At 44.2% G+C, this 18,321-nt stretch overlaps 1 protein-coding gene across 1 annotated transcript in view; it reads right to left on the reverse strand.

Moving 5' to 3' along the window:
• Window positions 1-1,837: 1,837 nt before the first annotated feature.
• The window catches only part of PRKX (protein kinase X-linked), a 46,951-nt gene continuing 30,467 nt past the window's right edge, over window positions 1,838-18,321 (reverse strand). The window contains exons 4-9 of the mRNA XM_029080100.2: window positions 11,943-12,062; window positions 8,810-8,905; window positions 5,493-5,550; window positions 3,932-4,009; window positions 3,039-3,167; window positions 1,838-2,375 (exon numbers count right to left, since the gene is read on the reverse strand). Coding sequence (XP_028935933.1) covers window positions 3,042-3,167; window positions 3,932-4,009; window positions 5,493-5,550; window positions 8,810-8,905; window positions 11,943-12,062 — 478 coding nt within the window. The 3' untranslated portion in view covers window positions 1,838-2,375; window positions 3,039-3,041. The remainder of the gene's footprint in view (window positions 2,376-3,038; window positions 3,168-3,931; window positions 4,010-5,492; window positions 5,551-8,809; window positions 8,906-11,942; window positions 12,063-18,321) is intronic.

Below are 18,321 nucleotides of genomic sequence, written 5' to 3' on the forward strand. Positions count from 1 at the left end.
AAAACAATCTACCATTTTTCCCTCCAGCCAGGGGTAATCCTTCCAAGCAAAAATCCTCTCTCACAAATATCTGTTATTTAAAAGCAGACACAAATCCCTTAGCTTGTGTTAAAGATTTTCTGAGAAACAAATAGATTTAATTGCTGTTTTTGAGGCATAAAAGACTTTGGAACCCCTCAGCCACTGTGCGAACTACACCAACAGAAACTCAGATATTTTCCTGAAGCATCAGAAGTCCAATATTTGCTACTCAATATTTCATTTAAAAGCCAATCTCTTCACGCCATAGAGATCACCACAAGCTATGGAAGACTAAGGGTTTGATCCAAGTTCCTCCAAATGAGGTGAAAAATTTTGCAATACAGATCACACTGGTCGAAAGAGAGTGTAAATTCCCTCTAAGCTCGTTGCAGGCGGGGCACGTGTCTTATGTTGTACCCTCCCAAGCAGTTAGTACAGTGTTCTGCAGACAATAAACGCTCAAATAGAACTGACAAATTGCTACCTTCGAGGTCTCTTCAGGATCTCTGGATGGCTTTCCTGCCGGTGACTAAGAATTTGGTTGTGGGGTAAAATGGGTATTAGGAGAAGTGTATGAATTGATTGGTTGCATTTTTTCTCTGGGATTCCAACCAGCACCCTACTAGCCCAAGAAAACTACTGCATCACATTTCCAAGCCCTTGGTGCTTCTCAGCTTTGGAAATATGCTTCAACACAGCACACACCGCTTTGGGGGAGACAGAGTTCCTCACCTGAATGTGTCAAACTAGATTTACCAACCCGTGTCTTAGTGAAAAACGCATGGGCTTGGGACTCAGAGGAATTGGGTTCTATTCCCCCATCTATCACTTTTCTTTGGTGAGTCCTTGGGTGAGTCACTTCTCTCTGCCTCTGTTCCCTCAGCTTTAAGATGGGGATTAAATTCTCACCAATTTAGACTGTGAGAGGGACGATGTCCAACTTGATTATCTCATCCCTATCCCAGCGTTTAGAACAGTGCTTGACACATTCCAAGCTCTTAACAAATACATAAAAAATTCTCACTAGCTTTTTGATGTGTGAGAGAGAATTTTAATCATTGCCAAGGCTTTCAGGCCACCCAGTCCTCTAGTGGAGGAGAGGCAGATGTGAAGGGATGTCAGAGGGGTTTGGGTAGAGGGTTTTCTCTTTAGGTCGACAACCATCTCAGCTACATAGGAACACTGGTTTCTCTTGGCTAGGGATGACAATTGGAATTCTGCCACTGGCTCTGTTTTCTGAACTTTTCATGTTTTCAGACACCTCGCTAGCCTCCACTGACAAATATCTGAGAGATAACCCTGTTTCACCCACCAAGGGCCTCAGTGGCAGACATAAACCACCGCCCTGTGGAGAAAGACTTGAAGTTAACCCAAATGCTTCCAGTTATGCTTACATTGAGGAGAGTATTCTTTTGGGTATCCTTCCCTCTCCCTCAAACACAAAGGGATGAAGTAAACATACAAAAGAAACCACAGTCGGCAGAGTCCAATGTTAAACACAAACTTGTCCGTTACCAGCCATGTATGTACACTTGGATTTCAAGCCTCCGAGTTAAGCTTTCAGTCTGAAACTAGTGGAAATCCCACCACATGCACGCGTGCGTGCGCACACACACACATCAAAAAAATGAAGTTGCAGGACACGGTGACACAGGAAATGGTTCCAATATGCTTGCGCAGTGGACACCTTAAATGTGTCAAGTTCTAGAACTGACGCGAAAATGCCTTCTTTCCCTTTCCTCTGCTTTCAAGTACTACAGATGCAAACATGAAGTATTGGACATTTTAAGTATGTCTTTTTTTAGGCTTTTTTTTATAAAGAATTATAAAATGTATATAAGATGATGAAAAAACTTACTTCTTTTAAGATTTGTCCCCCCAAGAGAACTGCCTCTTTAAAAAAAAAATTGCTTGAAAAATAAAATCATAAACTCTGCAAAGTACAAACATTTACATCTCTGCACAGCCACTGTGCTTTAGTCATTTTGTTTTCTTTATATACATATATACTAATTTGTGCTTATAATGACACAGTTTAGTATAAACTTATAAAGTTAAGTCTACGATATAATTAAGCAAAATAATCTGGGAGAGCAGGAAACACTAGAATATAAATTAAAATGAACAAAACAATATAATCCATGGATCCACAACTGAGTAGATGCTTGGTAACAGCATTGACCGAACTAATGCCAGATTGTACTGTTCAAAGTCAACTTCACCTGCCCGCTGAGCTCTTTATATAAATATGTGCAGACACGAATACGGAAAATCTCATCCTCAATGAGGATCTGCTCCATTTCCATGCAGATTGCTCTTCCCCAAACTCTCTCCTATCTTCAATCTTCCAGTTCCTAACACAAAAGAATATAAATTTAGAGAAAAAGGTTAGCTTTTTTCTTACAAATTGGTTCACTGGGGAAATATACTTTTTTCCTTCAGTAGTCCTATGTACTGTCTATAGTATGAGAAAGAGAGGAGGAGAGAGAGAAAGAAACTTGTTCATTTTTAAAGATGATGCTAATGCTCTCAAGTCCCCTCCATGCCCCCTTGGTATTGCAGGTGGTCCAATGGAAGAGCAGGGCTCTGGGAATAAGGACACCTGGGTTCTAATCCCAGTTCGGCACATGGGGTCATGCCATCTTTCGGGAAGATTTCCGACAGAAAAATCACCCAGAGTGTTTCTCGAGTTGAATGTTGAAAAATCGCTGGCTGCTTTTACAGTATTCATTACGCGCTTACTAGGTGTCAAGCACTGTTCAAATCACTAGGGTAGATACAAATTCATCCGCTCGGGCACAGTCCCTGTACCACGTGGGGGCTCAGAGTCTTGAGGAGGGAAAATCAGGTACTGAATCCCCGTTTGGCAGTTGAGGAAACTGAGGCTCAGAGAAGTGAAGTGACTTGTTCAGGGTCAGCCGGCAGACAGGCAGCAGAGCTGGGTTAATGGGTTTGCTGTTCGCACACAACACTAACTGAAGGTTTCATTGGAAGAATAGTAACCAAGATCGATCTACCTTTCAGAAATTCTTAAAGATTTCCATGTCCTTAGGAGGCACGGGAGGAGTCTTGTTCCAGTCATCTTCAGGATAAGCTTCAAAATTGGAGGTGTCCCCATCGCTAGATACCTTCGGCACTATAGGAGGCTGAGCGAGAGAACCCCCGGGGAGATAAACATCAGCAGGGGAAAAGACAGGCGAGGTTTCGGGCTTCCACCAGAGCATTTTCAGTAAATTGACCTAATGGTTTCTGACTCCCATAGTGCCCAAGTGAGGCTAATGGATTAATCACATCACCCAATCGATGGTTTTTAGCAAGGGCTTCCAAAGCACTGTACTAAGCTCTCATTTTCCCTTCACCCACTCCCTTCTGCATCACCCTAATTTGATCCCTTTTCTCACCCCTCCCTCAGCCCCACAATACTTATGTCCAGAGCCGTAACATTTCTAATGGCCGTCTCCCCGTCAAGACTATAAACTCGTTGTGGGCAGGCAGGGAATGTGCCTGTTATGTTTTTGTCCTCTCCCAAGTGCTTCAGGCAGTGCTCTGCACACAGTAAGCGCTCCATAAATATGATCCATCGGGAGAGTCCACCTCAGCAGAGTCAGTAGCCACAGTCCCTGCCCACAAGGAACTCGCAGTCTAGAGAAGCAGTACTTGCAGTCTGGTTGGGGAGGGGAAGGGGAAGAGAACAAAAGACAGGAATTGCCGTGAGAAAAGGGGTTCCCCCAACTCTCGGTACAGTGCTTGGCACATGAAGTGCTTAACAAATACACCATTAGCTTCCAAGTTGATGGTCATCCAATATAGCGATGCAACTAGTCATCTGGAAAGCTCAAGGCCTTTTTATGAAACTGTTGAAATGTATTTGGCCATCTGATTCTGCCACTCAGCGACTTGCCTTTCTTACCTTCAATTTTCTCTGAGGTACCGCCTCCCAGTCAATGGATCTGAACCACCGGTGCCTTTTGACATCATCTGCCCCGTTCTAAAAACAAAACAATGTTGAGACTAAATACATCTGAACATCACAATCCACTTCTAGATTTAAGAGGTGACTGAGGGAGCTCATCTGCATTGTGGGAAGCGGCCGTGACCTAGTGTAAAGAGCCCGGGTCTGGGTCGACTCCTGGCTCTGCCATTTACCTGTTGTGTGACCCAAGACAAATAACTTCTCAATAGAGCATCTGCTGGATATGGAAATGACTCCTTAAGGTGCACTGGTTGTTTGTTTTATATGGTATTTATTAAGCGCTTACAACGTGCCAGATACTGCACTCTGAGGTAGATACGAGCTAATCAGGTTGGGCAAAGTCCATTTCCCACATGAGGCTCACCGTCTTTAATCCCCATGTTACCGACGAGGGAACTGAGGCCCAGAAAAGTGAAGTGACTTGCCCAAGGTCATCCCGGAGGCCCGGGAGTCAGAAAGACCTGGGTTCTAATCCCCGCTCCGCCACCTGACTTCTTTGCTTTATCCATTAGGCTGCTTTTCGTGGCTGAAATCCACTGTATTCTTCCCGGCCCTCTGGTCCCAGGAATTCCACAGGGGTTGATGCCCAGAGGAGGATTTGGTGCTGCATGATTGTTTGTTCATCGCTTGACCATTAGCCACTTCCCAACTTGTTGGGGAATTCCTGTGCTCACCAAGGCACTAAGCCCTTCTAAAGGAAGGGAGGCTGGGCCAAGGTCAGGGAATTCAGGAATTATAAATTCTAGCAATGTGGTCTTATGAAAGGAGCCTGTGCCAGGGAGTCAGAGGACCTGGGTTCTCATCCCAGCTCTGCTAACTGTTTGTCGTTTGACCTCGGGCAAGTCACTTACCTTTTCTGTGCGCCCCTCAGGTTTTAGTTGCAAACAAAGAAATCCATGCTCTTTTCTCTCATTACGAAGGTCATTTTCGCATCTCAAAATACCCAATTACCGGTATTATTAGTTGTAATATTTACAGTGGCTTCCTTAATACAATAATAATTGTATTTATTAAGCACTTGCTAGGTGCCAAGAACATGTGTGTCAGAAGAACTGGGGTGGATATAAGATATTCAGGTCAAAGTCCCAGTCCCAGATGGGCATTACAGATCTAGCGGGGAGGGAGAACAGATATTTCACCCACATCTTACAGGAGGAAACTCAGGCACAGAGAAGTCAAGTGACTTGCCCAAGGTCACACATCAGGTAAGCAGTGGATCCAAGATTAGAACCCAGGTCCCCATTCTTTCTGGAAGGCTGTGCTACTTCTTAAAGCAATGCACTGTAATGTATTAAGCGACTGGGAAGGTTCAGCCGAAGCCTAAGAGTCACTCCCTGTCCACCAGGAGCTTACATTCTAACCGGGAAGGCACACAACGAAATATTTATAAATCGTGGCATCAGAATGAAGAAATGAGTACGCAGCTGAATATACACTGTACACATGCAGTTGAGACTTCTCTAAACAACACGGAGTATGTGAGGAATCAAATACCAACCTTCATGTTGCCTAGACGTCTTGTCCTGTCGACGACAAGAAGCTTCTTAATAAGGTCCCTGGGGGGGCGGGGGGGATAAAGAAAAACTGCTTTTAAATAATTTCGTAAGGCAAAATGTAATAAGCTCTGAGTAGAGACTCCATTGCAAAAATCAATCAATGGTATTTCTGTCTACCCAATTTGCTACACTACTCAGTTTTCATTTTAATAAATTCCATGTGAAATCCAATTGATTTAAATATTTATGAAGCTTTTCTATTGCACTTATGAAAATCTTCATTTCTCAGCTAAGGGTAGAGAGCTTTGGTAAACAAGCGAGAAATGATTTTACCCTAAGAGAACATCATTTTTGGACTGGAAAATAACAGAATAATAAGCACTTGATATTCGCCCCCACGACACCAATGTACATATCTATAATTTACTTATTTTAGTGGATATCTCCCCCTCTAGACTGTAAACTCATTGTGGGCAGGGAACTTGTCTACCAACTCTCTTATCTTCTACTCTCCCAAGCACTTAGTACAATGCTCTGTGTATAGCAGGTGCTCAATAAATGCGAGTGATCGATAAGAAGACCGAATATCCCTTTAGGATATAATGCATCTCAGAGAAAAATGCATCTCTGATTATCAATGCCAAATGGAAGACGTCTGTTTTAAGTAAACAGAACTGAAGGGCCTCAACATCTCTCACATGGGCCTTGCCTTCACAGTTACATATTATTAATGATTCAAAACCACACCCCAATCTCTTCAGGAGTGCCCAGTGTTAAAACCATATGTTTCAAATATCCCACGTCCAAACAAACATTACAGAAATGTCAAAATTCAGAAATGCTGTCATCTTCCCCGATATACGAGAGGTAGGCTGAAGGTTGTCAGAAATGCAGAAGGATGGGGATAGTTTTATTTTTAATAATTACGGAACAAAAGTGACCAGAGACCGGGTTCCTTATATTTTCCTATTTCCCCCGGGAGAGTAAAATTTGCAGATTCGTCTAGCCCAGAACAAAGACCCATTATCTTCTAATGCCAGCATTTAGAAATTATGCATCTCTGAGATTCAAGTATCCAGGCTGGTATATAAGAATGACTCGCAGTGACCCATCTAGCATCTGTCCATCAGACTCTGCCTCACAACCTGGCTTAGGATCCAAGTCCTGATGTTGGCTGATCCTTAGGGTCAGAAGTCATCTGGATTTGGGAACTACTGGTTGACCCTGCTATCATTTGTTCTGGCACCATGGTCAAGGGAGCGGGGCCGGGGAGAAAAAGGACGGGGAGCGGGGAGAGGGGAATCTGTGCTGCTTGTGCTCCTGACAGTGAAAAAAGAAATGTCTATCACAGATTCCGCTGTCCCCCATTCCACCTGATTCCACAGAAACCCTAGAGCCCTTCTCTTTGAGGCTCTGAAATGCACTGGGTCTCGGCATTGAGCATCTGGTCCTTAGGATAGCAGTGAGTATCAGTGCAGAACTGAGAAGCAGCATGTTCTAGTGGAAAGACCACGAGTCAGGGAGTCAGAGAAACCTGGGTTCTAATCCTGGCTCCGTCACTCGCCTGCTGTGTGACCCTGGGCAAGCCATCTGACTTCTCTTTGCCTCAGTTACCTTATGTCTACAACAGGGAGAACTGCTAGGGGGTGGTCTCGTGCAAAAGGGTTTGGTTTACCCCTAATGTGTTGTTTGAGTTCACCCTTCTGGGTTTAGAGATGGTTCTCTCCCCGCCACACACAGGAGGGATTCTGAGGAAAAAGGGTAGGGCCTGCCACACCACCCTCTTACCAAATAATTCGGTCATATTGTATTCTGCTAAGCGCTTGATAAGTACCACCGATTGACTGACTAAGATCATTTCAGCCCCATTAGGGGCTTCCTAAACGGAGTCTGCTGAATAAGGTTGAGAAGCAGCATGGCCTAGTGGATAGAGCACAGGCCTCGAAGTCAGAAGACCTGGGTTCTAATCCTGGCTCTGCCACTTGTCTGCTGTGTGACCTTGGGCAAGGTTTTCATTCATTCAATCGCATTTATTGAGCACTTACTGTGTGCAGAGCACTTTCACTTCTCTGGGCCTCAGCTTCCTCGACTGTAAAATGGGGATTCAATACCTGTTCTTCCTCCTACTTAAACTGTGCGTCCCAGGTGGGGACAGGGACTGGGCCTACCTTATTTCCTTCATCTACCCCAAATGCTTAGCATAGTACCTAGTACATAATAAGCGCTTAACAAGTACCATTTAAAAAAAGAGCTCCAAACACATGCAGAGATTTGGAATTCACCCAACTCCGGCCCCGCTTTTTAGCATCACCCTAACGAACGACAACAGTTGATAAGCCAATTCTGCTTAGCCAACAACGAGGCCACTGGCTAAATTAGCCAAAGCATTTCCTACCTCAGGTTCTGAAAAGCCTTTTTAAAAGTACTGTCACCGGTTCCTTTTAGCTTCACCTTCAACTTTGCCCACCACTGCAACAACTCTAAACCCAATTGCTCAATTAAGGCCTAAGGAGGCTTTTGGAAATCATACTCACTCAAAAGTACATCTCACAAAGGTACATTAACAGATAACACACACCGGACCACATCCGGGTAATTACATTTTTTAACGTTAAAAATATGGTTTACAGCTCCGAATGCTGCAAATTAGGTGGATAATATTACCAAGGATTGCCCACAGCAGACTCACCCCGATTTCCACCCAAATGCTACACGCTTAATCGAGTGTCAACACTTGTAAAATCCTGGCAGCGTAAGAAAAATGAAGTATTTAAATTGTTTGAGGTAGAGGAATGGGTGGGCTCTGCTTAAGCAATCAGTGGTAAGGCCAAAGACAAACTCAGCAAGAGAAATGCCTTATAAAATGAATAAAAAAAGGTTCTTTAACATTTTGAAATGTCTAGTTCTTCAGATCTAGTCTTTTAAATTAATTTTCAGTCAGTTGGTCATATTTATTGAGCGATTACTGTGTGCACAGTGGTGTACTTTGTACCTGGGAGAATACAACAATAAACAGAAACATTCCTTGCCCACAATGAGCTTACAGCCTAGAGCGGGAGACAGACAATAATAGAAATAAATTTTAGTTGAGTAGATTAAACACCAACATAACTGTGACATAGATGATCAAAACTGTGGTATAGCCATTAAAACTGGATGGCTAGCAACCACTTCTATTATACACAGAAAAGAGTAATTTTCAACTTTAGCGTCTGTTAGTTTGACTGAGAGCTGTCTCTGCTCTGCCTATTAAGTGTGACTTGGATCAAGGAGGCTCTTAAAATATACAAACCCTTGACAAGAGAATCTGTTCACTTACTTTACATAGAGATCCAAATGCCTGGGGAAATCTATTTTGCCCGCGAGGATTTTTTGATAAATGCCGAAAGGGTTGTCATCAAAAAATGGAGGAAACCTGTTAGCAAGACGAATGGGTAGTTTCAGTTTACGAGAATTAGGAAGACCACTGCTGCGTGGTGTTGATTTCTTTCACCCGAACTCTTTTCGTCACATACTGAAATAATCCCACCTCAAGATGTACTCAAATTCCATGTCACTGGCTTGCAAGGCGCGACATCAATTGAACACATGGGGTTAGAAAGAACGACTTGACAAAGACAAAACACATCTAATCTCCTGTTGGAAATGGTAAGGCAGGAGGCCATCTGTACGATGGACCAGAAGGTATATTATTTCCAACTGCTGTTGGAATTCCCAGCTGCTGCTTTCCCTCTCTGGTGTGCGTGTCTCTCTAAGCGCTTTGATTCTCCATCCAGCCCACAGCACTTAAGTAAATCAATCCATCAATGGTATTGATGGAGTGCTTACCGTGAGGAGAGCGCTTGGGAGAGGACAATATAACACATATATTTCCTGCCCATAATGAGCTCCACACCCTTATAACTGTGGTATTTGTTAAGCGCTTACTTTGTGCCAAGCCCTGGGGAAGATACGATATTATCCCTGTCCCACATGGAGCTTCCTCTCTATTTCCCCTATCCATAATTGATTTTAAAGTCCACCTCCCACTAAAGACTGTAAGCTGTCTGTGGTGGGGATCAGATCTGTCAATTCTGTTGCACTGCACTGTCCCAAGCGCTTAGTACAGTGCTCGGCACACAGTCGGTGCTCGGAGCAAAGAGCGGCATGGCTTAGTGGCAAGTCACTTAATTGTTCTGTGCCTCAGTTCCCTCATCTGTAAAATGGGGATTAAGAGTGTGAGCACCCTGTGGGACAGGGACTGTGTCCAACCTGATTGGCTTTTTATATACTCCAGCCCTTACAACAGCGCTAGGCACATAGTACGTGCTTTACAGGTACCATGATCATTAAATAACACGTTCCCCCTCAGCCCCCCCCACCAAACGAAACCCCATTTCAGAGAAACGTTGAAGAAACTTGGCTCTCAACTGGGGAGTGGTGGTGATGCCCCAAACCAAATAAGAAGTGTGGATGGGGATTAAAGAGGGAAAGAAGAGCTTGTTGGAACGCTGAGCGTGTACTCCCTTTGACTGCGGAGTCCAATGCTGTGTTTTGGATTGTGCTTTTAACCATCAGGGAGTCAGTGGAATAACTAGGGTCATCTTTTGGTATTTCTTCACTGCCTGAAAATAGCTAAAGTCAACAATGGGCTCCAATCCATCCATCCATCCATCAATCGTGTTTATTGAACACTTACTGTACTAAGAGCTTGGGAGAGTATCATAGAACAGACACATTCCCTTTCTCCTTCCCCTGTGACACACTGATGATCAAGGAAGTATCTTAGCATGGGAGTTCCCTGTATTCTAACATAGGATTTACTTACCCAATTGAATTTAGGTGCCTCAGAACAAAGAAATGCCAATCTGATTCACACGAATCCTTTCCATCAGGAACCTCCCGATAACTTAATAGTCCACTAAGGACCTCTCATCTAAGAATTAATCAAATCCCTTATTGAACCTATTGATATTTTCAGCCTTCTATAGTAAATTCCTAGGTTTACTCTCCAGTGTGACTGTTCTATCACCTAAGTTAGAGGAATGGACCATTACAAACCAAACTTGTTTTGGTAAATCTTTAAACATTATGTGGAGTTCAAAGAAGGGCGTCATTACCCTTTCTCCTCTGTTCAATATCACACCAAAAAAAGTTCGGTCACACTTGATGAAGTGCTAAAATGCTCTTTGCTTGATGCAGAAGATAAAGGGGCAGATCACTCTTTGGTTGCTCTTTTCATCATTGGATAAACTACTTTTAAACTGAAATGCCCCAATTACTGAGAGTAAAATAACAGAAGGCATTTATAATTTACTGGTCATACTTATTTTACCCTTAAAACCTACAGAAAAACACCTTGGCTTTTACCTTGGATTGATTTTTTTTTAAATTGTAAATCTGTACTATACCCAGAATTTTCAGTTTGTAGCCTGGAAATGCTGCCACCTTGTGATGAGAAATCTTACAAAATTCCAACACTTGCAAAAGTGTTTGATTCATTCTCTCTCTCGCCTCTCTCAATCAAATGGCTAGGGCAGCATCATATGAACGGAGTAAATACTTCAGAATAATTCAGTAAGTCCCCTAAATAGGATAAAAGGACAAGGGGCACATCCTTGGAGCCTGGTTGTCCTTAGGATGCAGCAAAGAACCCTATTTTCACTAGATACTCTCTCTCCTCAGAGCAGAGGATAGGAGTGAGTGAGTATCACTAGATAGTCTCTTCCCTGGCCGATTTCCTACAACGCAGCCTGCTCACCTCACTCCTCCGATGCCAACCTCCTCACTGTACCGTGATCTCGTCTCTCCCAACACCGACCCCGCGCCCACGTCCTCCCTCTGGCCCGGAACTCCCTCCCCCTTCACATACCACAGGCAATCACCCTTCCCCTCCTTTGAAGCCTTATGAAAATTCAGTCTACTCCTAGGGGCTTTCCCAGACTAAACTCAATTCCCTTACTCCCTCACCCTTCTGCATCACCGATACATTTCAATCTGTCCCCTTTAAGCACTTGATTTTCACCCATCCTCCACCCCATAGCACTCGTGTATATATCTGTAAATTATGGATTTGTCCACAAGTCCTGGTCTTCTGTTCTACCAGTAACCTGAAGACCCTCTTGCCAGGACAGGGCTGTTGGCATCATTTTAAATGCCTGTCTCCCTCTAGACTGTAAGTTCGTCGTGGGCAGGGAATGTGTCTACCAGCTCTGTTAGACTGTACTGTCCTCAAGCGCTTACCATAGTGCTCTGCACACAGTAATCGCTCAATAAATACCACTAACACCACAGTTAATATGCAAGGTACTTTGACCCTGTCTGTTAATAGCATGCAGTACATTGTTGACCCTAAGATGTTTTCCAAATGTAACTACCGAAAAAAACCTTTGAAAAAGCACTACCCCTGAAAACAGATGGAATGAGAGAGTTCCTAGAGAACATTTGAAACAATCATCAAAACAGACACTTACCCTGACAGCATTTCAAATATCAGAATTCCTAGGGCCCACCAGTCCACTGCCCTTCCGTGACCTTTACTCTGAATGACCTCGGGGGCTAGGTATTCAGGCGTTCCACACAGTGTCCACGTCCTAGGAAATGGGAGAATTTGAGAAAAGGTACCAAAAAAATCCTTACTATTTCCGGCGTGCTCCACATTCACTGCAAGTTGCGGAGCTGGGATTAGAACCCACGACCTCTGACTCCTAGGTCTGAGCTCTTTCCACTAAGCCACGCTGGTAGCAGATGACAAAGATAACAGATATACAGTTATCTTAAGTAAAACTTTTCAGTTTCATATTTCCTCCTGATAACTACGTAAGCCCTACGTGGGACAATCTGATTACCCCGTATCTACCCCAGCGCTTAGAACAGTGCTCAGCACATACTAAGTGCTTAAGAAAAACCATAATTATCATTATTACCACTCCAGCAAGGGTGATTGCTGATTACTGGTTTCCAGTATTTAACAAACTAATTTTAACCCTGTCCGAAACCTCAAGTCATCTCCCAAATCGGTAACTTTTCTGAAGTTAGATTCCGGTATTTTAAAAACATAAATTCTTACTGGCATTGCCCGTGTTAATCAAATTTCACCAAAAGAATGACTCTGAACATACTTCCGCAATAACCAATTTCTCTTCTTCCCTGGTGAGCCAAATCCATTTAGTACGTACCTGTAGGCGCATTATGTGTTATTTATTTAATGATATTTGTCTTCTATCATTTTTACATATGCTTATACTCTTTAGTCTACTGAATATTGAAAACCTGGGTTCAAGTGTCTTCCCCATTAGATTTTTAAACTCCTTGAATCGATCGATTCATGGTATTTTAGTGCGTACCATGTGCAGAGTTCTGTACTAAGTACTTGGAAGAGTTACTTCAAGGCAGTCGCTGTATAATCCCTATTGTACGCCCTGGAGGCAATGCTACTGAGTGTTGTAGCACTCAAGTGATGTTGAAATGATCCATTACATGAACTTATCTTCTAGAACAAGTTAAGCAGAAGCAGCATGGCCTAGTAGCTAGGGTATGGGCCTGGGTTCTAAATTCTGCTCCGCCACTTGTCTGCTGTGTCACCTTGGGCAAGTCGCTGCACTTCTCTGCACCTCAATTCCCTCATCTGTAAAATGGACATTAAGACTGTGAGCCTCATGTGGGACAAGGACTGGGTCCAACATGATCAGCTTGACTCTAACCCAGCGCTTAGTTAAGTGCCTGGCACAGAGTAAGCGCTTGACCAACACCTGGAAAAAAATGGGAAGTTAAGCTATCTCCCCTTCTTGGATCTAAATTACGCTTTGACGTTTCCATTCCACCATCCACCCCCCCTCCTCAGACGGGAAGTACAATCTCTTTGGTCAGCCCACGGCACTGCGTATTTAACACGCAATGAGAAATGTAGGAAAAGCAGCCTGTTGAATTTTGGAAGAGAAGCAGAGCAGTTGAGCCCGCGCTCTTTCAGCTTCTAGTGCCATCTAGCCGGTGCGGTGAATACATGGGCTGTGTCGCTGCCCCTCTCGATCCTTCGGCTTGACTGAGGCAGTCCTCTGTCATCAGCTTTTGTCGTTTCACTAAATCCCTAGCCCATCACTGGCCCGGCTATTTAACCCACAATATATCTCCCAAAGCAGGAAAAATACCTCAAATTATCCAGAAAGTCACCCTTCCGATCTAGCACCAAAGCAAATCTTTCTTATTTTTAAATGGTATTTGTTACGGATTTACTATGCACCAGGCGCTGCATTATGAGCAAGGGGGAGATACAAGAAAATCAGGTCGGACACAGTCCCTGTCCCACACTGGACTCACAGTTTTAATGCTCATTTTACAGATGAGTTAACTGAGGCACAGTTACCTAAGGGTCGGGTACATTCCACGAATCAATAACGCCTGTCTGTGAAAAAGATGATCATTTCTGTGGACTGGATTAGAGACTGTCAACCGAGTCTGCGGCCTCTGGAAGCACTGCAGAGCATTTTAAAGGGGGGTGGGGATGGGGGTGGAGAAAGGCCATCAGGAAATAACCGATGACGGGAGCCCCCAAGAGAACATGAACCCACAACACAGGAGCGAGCGACTCATTTTCTACCCAACACCTGCTTCACTGCTGCTTCTCTCTGCTCACATGGAAGAGTGCCAATATTGTGTGTGGGTGTTTTCGTCCATGATTAAAGGTGGATAGATGATGACAAGGGGCAGTTCTTGTGAAGGCTTGAGCCCACCACAGAAGGAAAGCAGTGCAGTCTCGTGGAAAGGGCCAGGTCTGGAAATAGGGGGGGGTGGGGGGGGGGGGCGTGGGATCTAATCCCTGCTTGCCACTTGTCTCCTAGGTGGTCTTGGATGAGTCTCGTCACTTCTCTGGACCTCAGTTTCCTCATCTGTAAAAATGAGATGCAATACCCATTGCCCCCACTCAGCCTTAGATTGAGCCTCATGTGGGACAGGGACTTGTTCCTTACATCTACCTCAGCACTCTGCTTTCCACATATTATATGTATTAAGAATTACTCTATATTAATATCTGTTCCCCCCCCCAGACTATAATCTCATTACGGACAGAGTGTGTCTGTGAATTCTCCTGGGTGAGTAGCACAATGCTCAGCACATAGTAAGCACTCAATGAATACCAGTGATTGACGATAATATGATATGGTCATTTTGCGTGAGGGAATCCATAATATAGTTACCCGTCACCATTATCACTTCTGAATATTATTTCTCATTCTTTTAATGATACTTGTTAAGTTGTGACTTTTTACTCAGATCTTTGACTAATGATTTTGTGTGAAATGGTACACAGATGGACTTTTTTTAAAAAACGGTATTTCTTTAGCACATACTAAGTGCCAGGAACTCTAAGTGTTGCGGTAGATACCAGATAGTCAGGTTGGACAGAGTCCACGTCCCACACGGGGCTCAGTCTTAATCCCCATTTTGCAGATGAGGTAACTGGCACGGAGAAGTTACGTGATTTGCCCAAGGTCATACAGCAGACAAGTAGCAGAGCCAGGATTAAAACTCAGATCCTCTGACTTCCAGGCCCCTGCTCTTTCCACTAGGCCACGATCCTTCCCATCCACCCTTTCTCTAGGGGTCTTAGTAACTTCACGCCGTGCCTGAGGGCTTTCTTTATGGCCCACCAAATTTTCAGATTTCAAACGTCACCTTGCTCCTGCAAAACCTTTATTTTGATGAGTGGGACATATGTGAGATCTGTTGACCGGAAACATGTCCACCACCTCTGTTCATCACCATCAGTGGTATTTACTGAACGCTCACTCTGTTCATAGCTCTGTATTAAGCACTTGGGAGAGGACAATACGACAGTCGGCAGACTCCGTCCCCTGCCCCAAACGAGCTCTACGGTCTAGAGTTTACTCCGTTGCACTGTCCTCTTCCAAGTGCTTGGCAGGGTGCTCTGCACACAGTAAGCGCTCAATAAATACCATCGACTGGTCTGAAATTACCTTCCCACCATTTGAGGGCCTTTGGGCTAAAGGTACGGATCGAAGACGAGATCAGACACAAAGCAAACAGCCACGAGGAGGCAGCACCTTCACTATGGAGCTGAGGCTCAAAAATGATAATCAGGTTTCTAGCCAGTGTTTTAGCTCTCTAAAATCAAACCCCCCTCTAAGCCTTGGAGGTTTAATCGCTTTTGGAGGATAAGTGGCCCGTTCCTATATGTGATCGTTGCTTCATTAGCTATAAAGTTGCCAACAGCTCAAATGAGCAGGGAGTAGCTGCTGAGAGGTAACAGGAATTCACCATGTTGAAGAGGGGCAGGGGAGCGCTCCTTACAGACACCCGAATGTAAAAATACTTCAATATTGAAGATTCCTAACACAATTAAGTTTGTAATAATAATAACAATATTGTTTAGCATAAGCTTGTTCTCGGCAGAGACCGTGCCTACCAACTCTGATATATTGTACTGTCGTCCCAAGTGCTTAGTACAGTACATTACAAACAGTAAGCACTCAAATACCACTGTTTGGTTTCAATGTGTCAAGTACTGTTCTAAGCACTGGGGTACACACAGGTTAATTAGGTTGGACACAGCTCCTGTCCCACATGGGGCTCACACTCTAAGTAGGAGGGAGATTAGGTATTTAGCCCCCATTTTACAGAGGAGGAAACTGAGCCCCATAGAAGCAAAATGACGGATTCAGAATTAAACTCAGGTCCTCCGACTCCCCAGACCCATTGTCCTTCCACTAGGCCACGCTACTGTTTTCAGGTAATTTGGATAAATGGAGTCTCCCGTCGGCAACGACGGATAAACCTCGGTTGTGGGACTCCAAGACCCACAGCCTATCCAAAAGATTTGACTAGTGACTACCAATCCCAATCAATCAACAGTTATTTAGTGAGTGCTTACTATGTGCAGAGAGTACAATGTAACAGTATAACCGAGTTGGTAGACACATTCCCCTGGCCACAAATGAGCTTACAGTCTAGACAACAGACTAAACTCCTCTACAGTGTCAGCCTGCCGTGGGCAGGGAATGTATCCGTTCTATTGTTCTGCTGTCCTCTCTCAAGTGCTTAGTACAGTGCTCTGCACACAGAAAGCTCTCACTAAATACGATCGACAGATGGACTAAACTTACAGACTAAACACAGCGTCCCCAAATTCTCCTGGCTCTGCTTCTGACGTTCCTGTTGTGGCCTGGGAATTTCCTATCTAGTAGGAGGGCAGGGCTGAAGCTCACCAGGAAGTTCATTTTGCAGAGATACCTCTAAAAAGAATTAAGAGCAGCACTTCAGATAAATCAGGGGACACTTTTACTATGCCTATAAAACATTGGCTTCACTGACGCATATATTTCTAGGAGCTGAGGGTGGTAATAATAATCGTGGCTTCTTTCAAGTAATAATTACCACTATGGAACGTATTAAGCGATTACTATGTACCAAGGACTGTTCTAAATGCTGGGGAAGATACAAGTTAGTCAGGTGGGAAACAGTCCCTGTCCCACCTGAGGGTCACAGCCCCACAGCACTTATGCACATTTCTGTCATCTATATTAATGTCTGTCTTCCCCTCTAGACTGTAAACTCCTTGTGGGCAGTGAACATGTCTGTATTATTGTATTGTCCTCTCCCAACTGCTTAGTACAGTGCTCTGCACACCGGAAGCGCTCAATACATACAACTGACTCACAGTCTGAAGTAGGAGGGAGCAGGACTGCATCTCCATTTTTAAGATGAGGTAACTGAGGTCCAGAGTACTCAAGTGACTTGCTCAAGGGCAAATAGCAGACACATGATGGAGCCATAATTAGAACCCAGCTCCTCTGACTCCCAGGCCCGTGCTCTTTCCATTAAGCCACACTGCTTCTCTTCAAGTGCTTACTACGCATCAAGCGCCGGGGTAGATGCAAGATAATCAGGTCAGACGCAGTCCCTGTCCCGCATGGGGCTCACAGTCTAAGTAGAAGGGAGAACAGGGATTGAATCACTAGTCCAAGGCCATTAACTCACGGTAGATCTAAGAACAGAGACCATAACTACCGATTCCAAATCCAAGCCAAATCTCGGCAAACACGCACATATCCAAAAGACTACAGTTCTCTTCATCTCAATGTCAACGCTGTTCTGTTGTACCAACTCAGCTGAATTGTACTACTAGTTTTGTTTTGTTGTCTCTCTCCCCTGTTTAGACTGTGAGCCTGTTATTGGGCAGGGATTGCCTCTATCTGCTGCCCAATTGTACATTCCAAGGGCTTAGTACAGTGCTCTGCACATAGTAAGCGCTCAATAAGTATGAGTGAATGAATGTACTCTCACAAGCACTTAGTACAGTGCTCTGCAGACCGTAAGCAGTCAATAAATATCACTGATTTATCTCAATACCTGTTTCTTCCTCTCACATAGACTGTGAGCCCCATAAGGGAGAGGGAGGGCGAGGGACTCTCTAAATTTTGCATCAGTTCCTTCAGACATTCAAAGCTTTTTGGATGCCCTCAGTCCACACTCAACTTCTCCCTCTCCCAAATGCACACTGAATAAATCCAGGGGTGTGTTCAAGGTACTGGCAGAGATTAGCTTTACTTCAGAAGCAGTGTGGCCTTGTGGAAGGAGCAGGAGCCTGGGAGTCTAACCCACCTCTTCCACTTGCCACCTGCTGGGTGACCTTGGGCAAGTCACTTGACTTCTGAGCCTCATTTTCCTCATCTGTAAATCGGGGATTCGATACCTGGTCACCCTCCCTCTTTCTCTGTGAACCACATGTAGGTCAGGGACCGAATCTGACCTGATTATCTTATATCTGCCTCAGGGCAAATACCACAATTATAGTATCATTATTCTCAGCTTTAATAGTAATTTAAGACACTTTCC

This window comes from Ornithorhynchus anatinus, chromosome 15 (assembly GCF_004115215.2).
Source record: "Ornithorhynchus anatinus isolate Pmale09 chromosome 15, mOrnAna1.pri.v4, whole genome shotgun sequence".
Classification (NCBI taxonomy): domain Eukaryota; kingdom Metazoa; phylum Chordata; class Mammalia; order Monotremata; family Ornithorhynchidae; genus Ornithorhynchus; species Ornithorhynchus anatinus.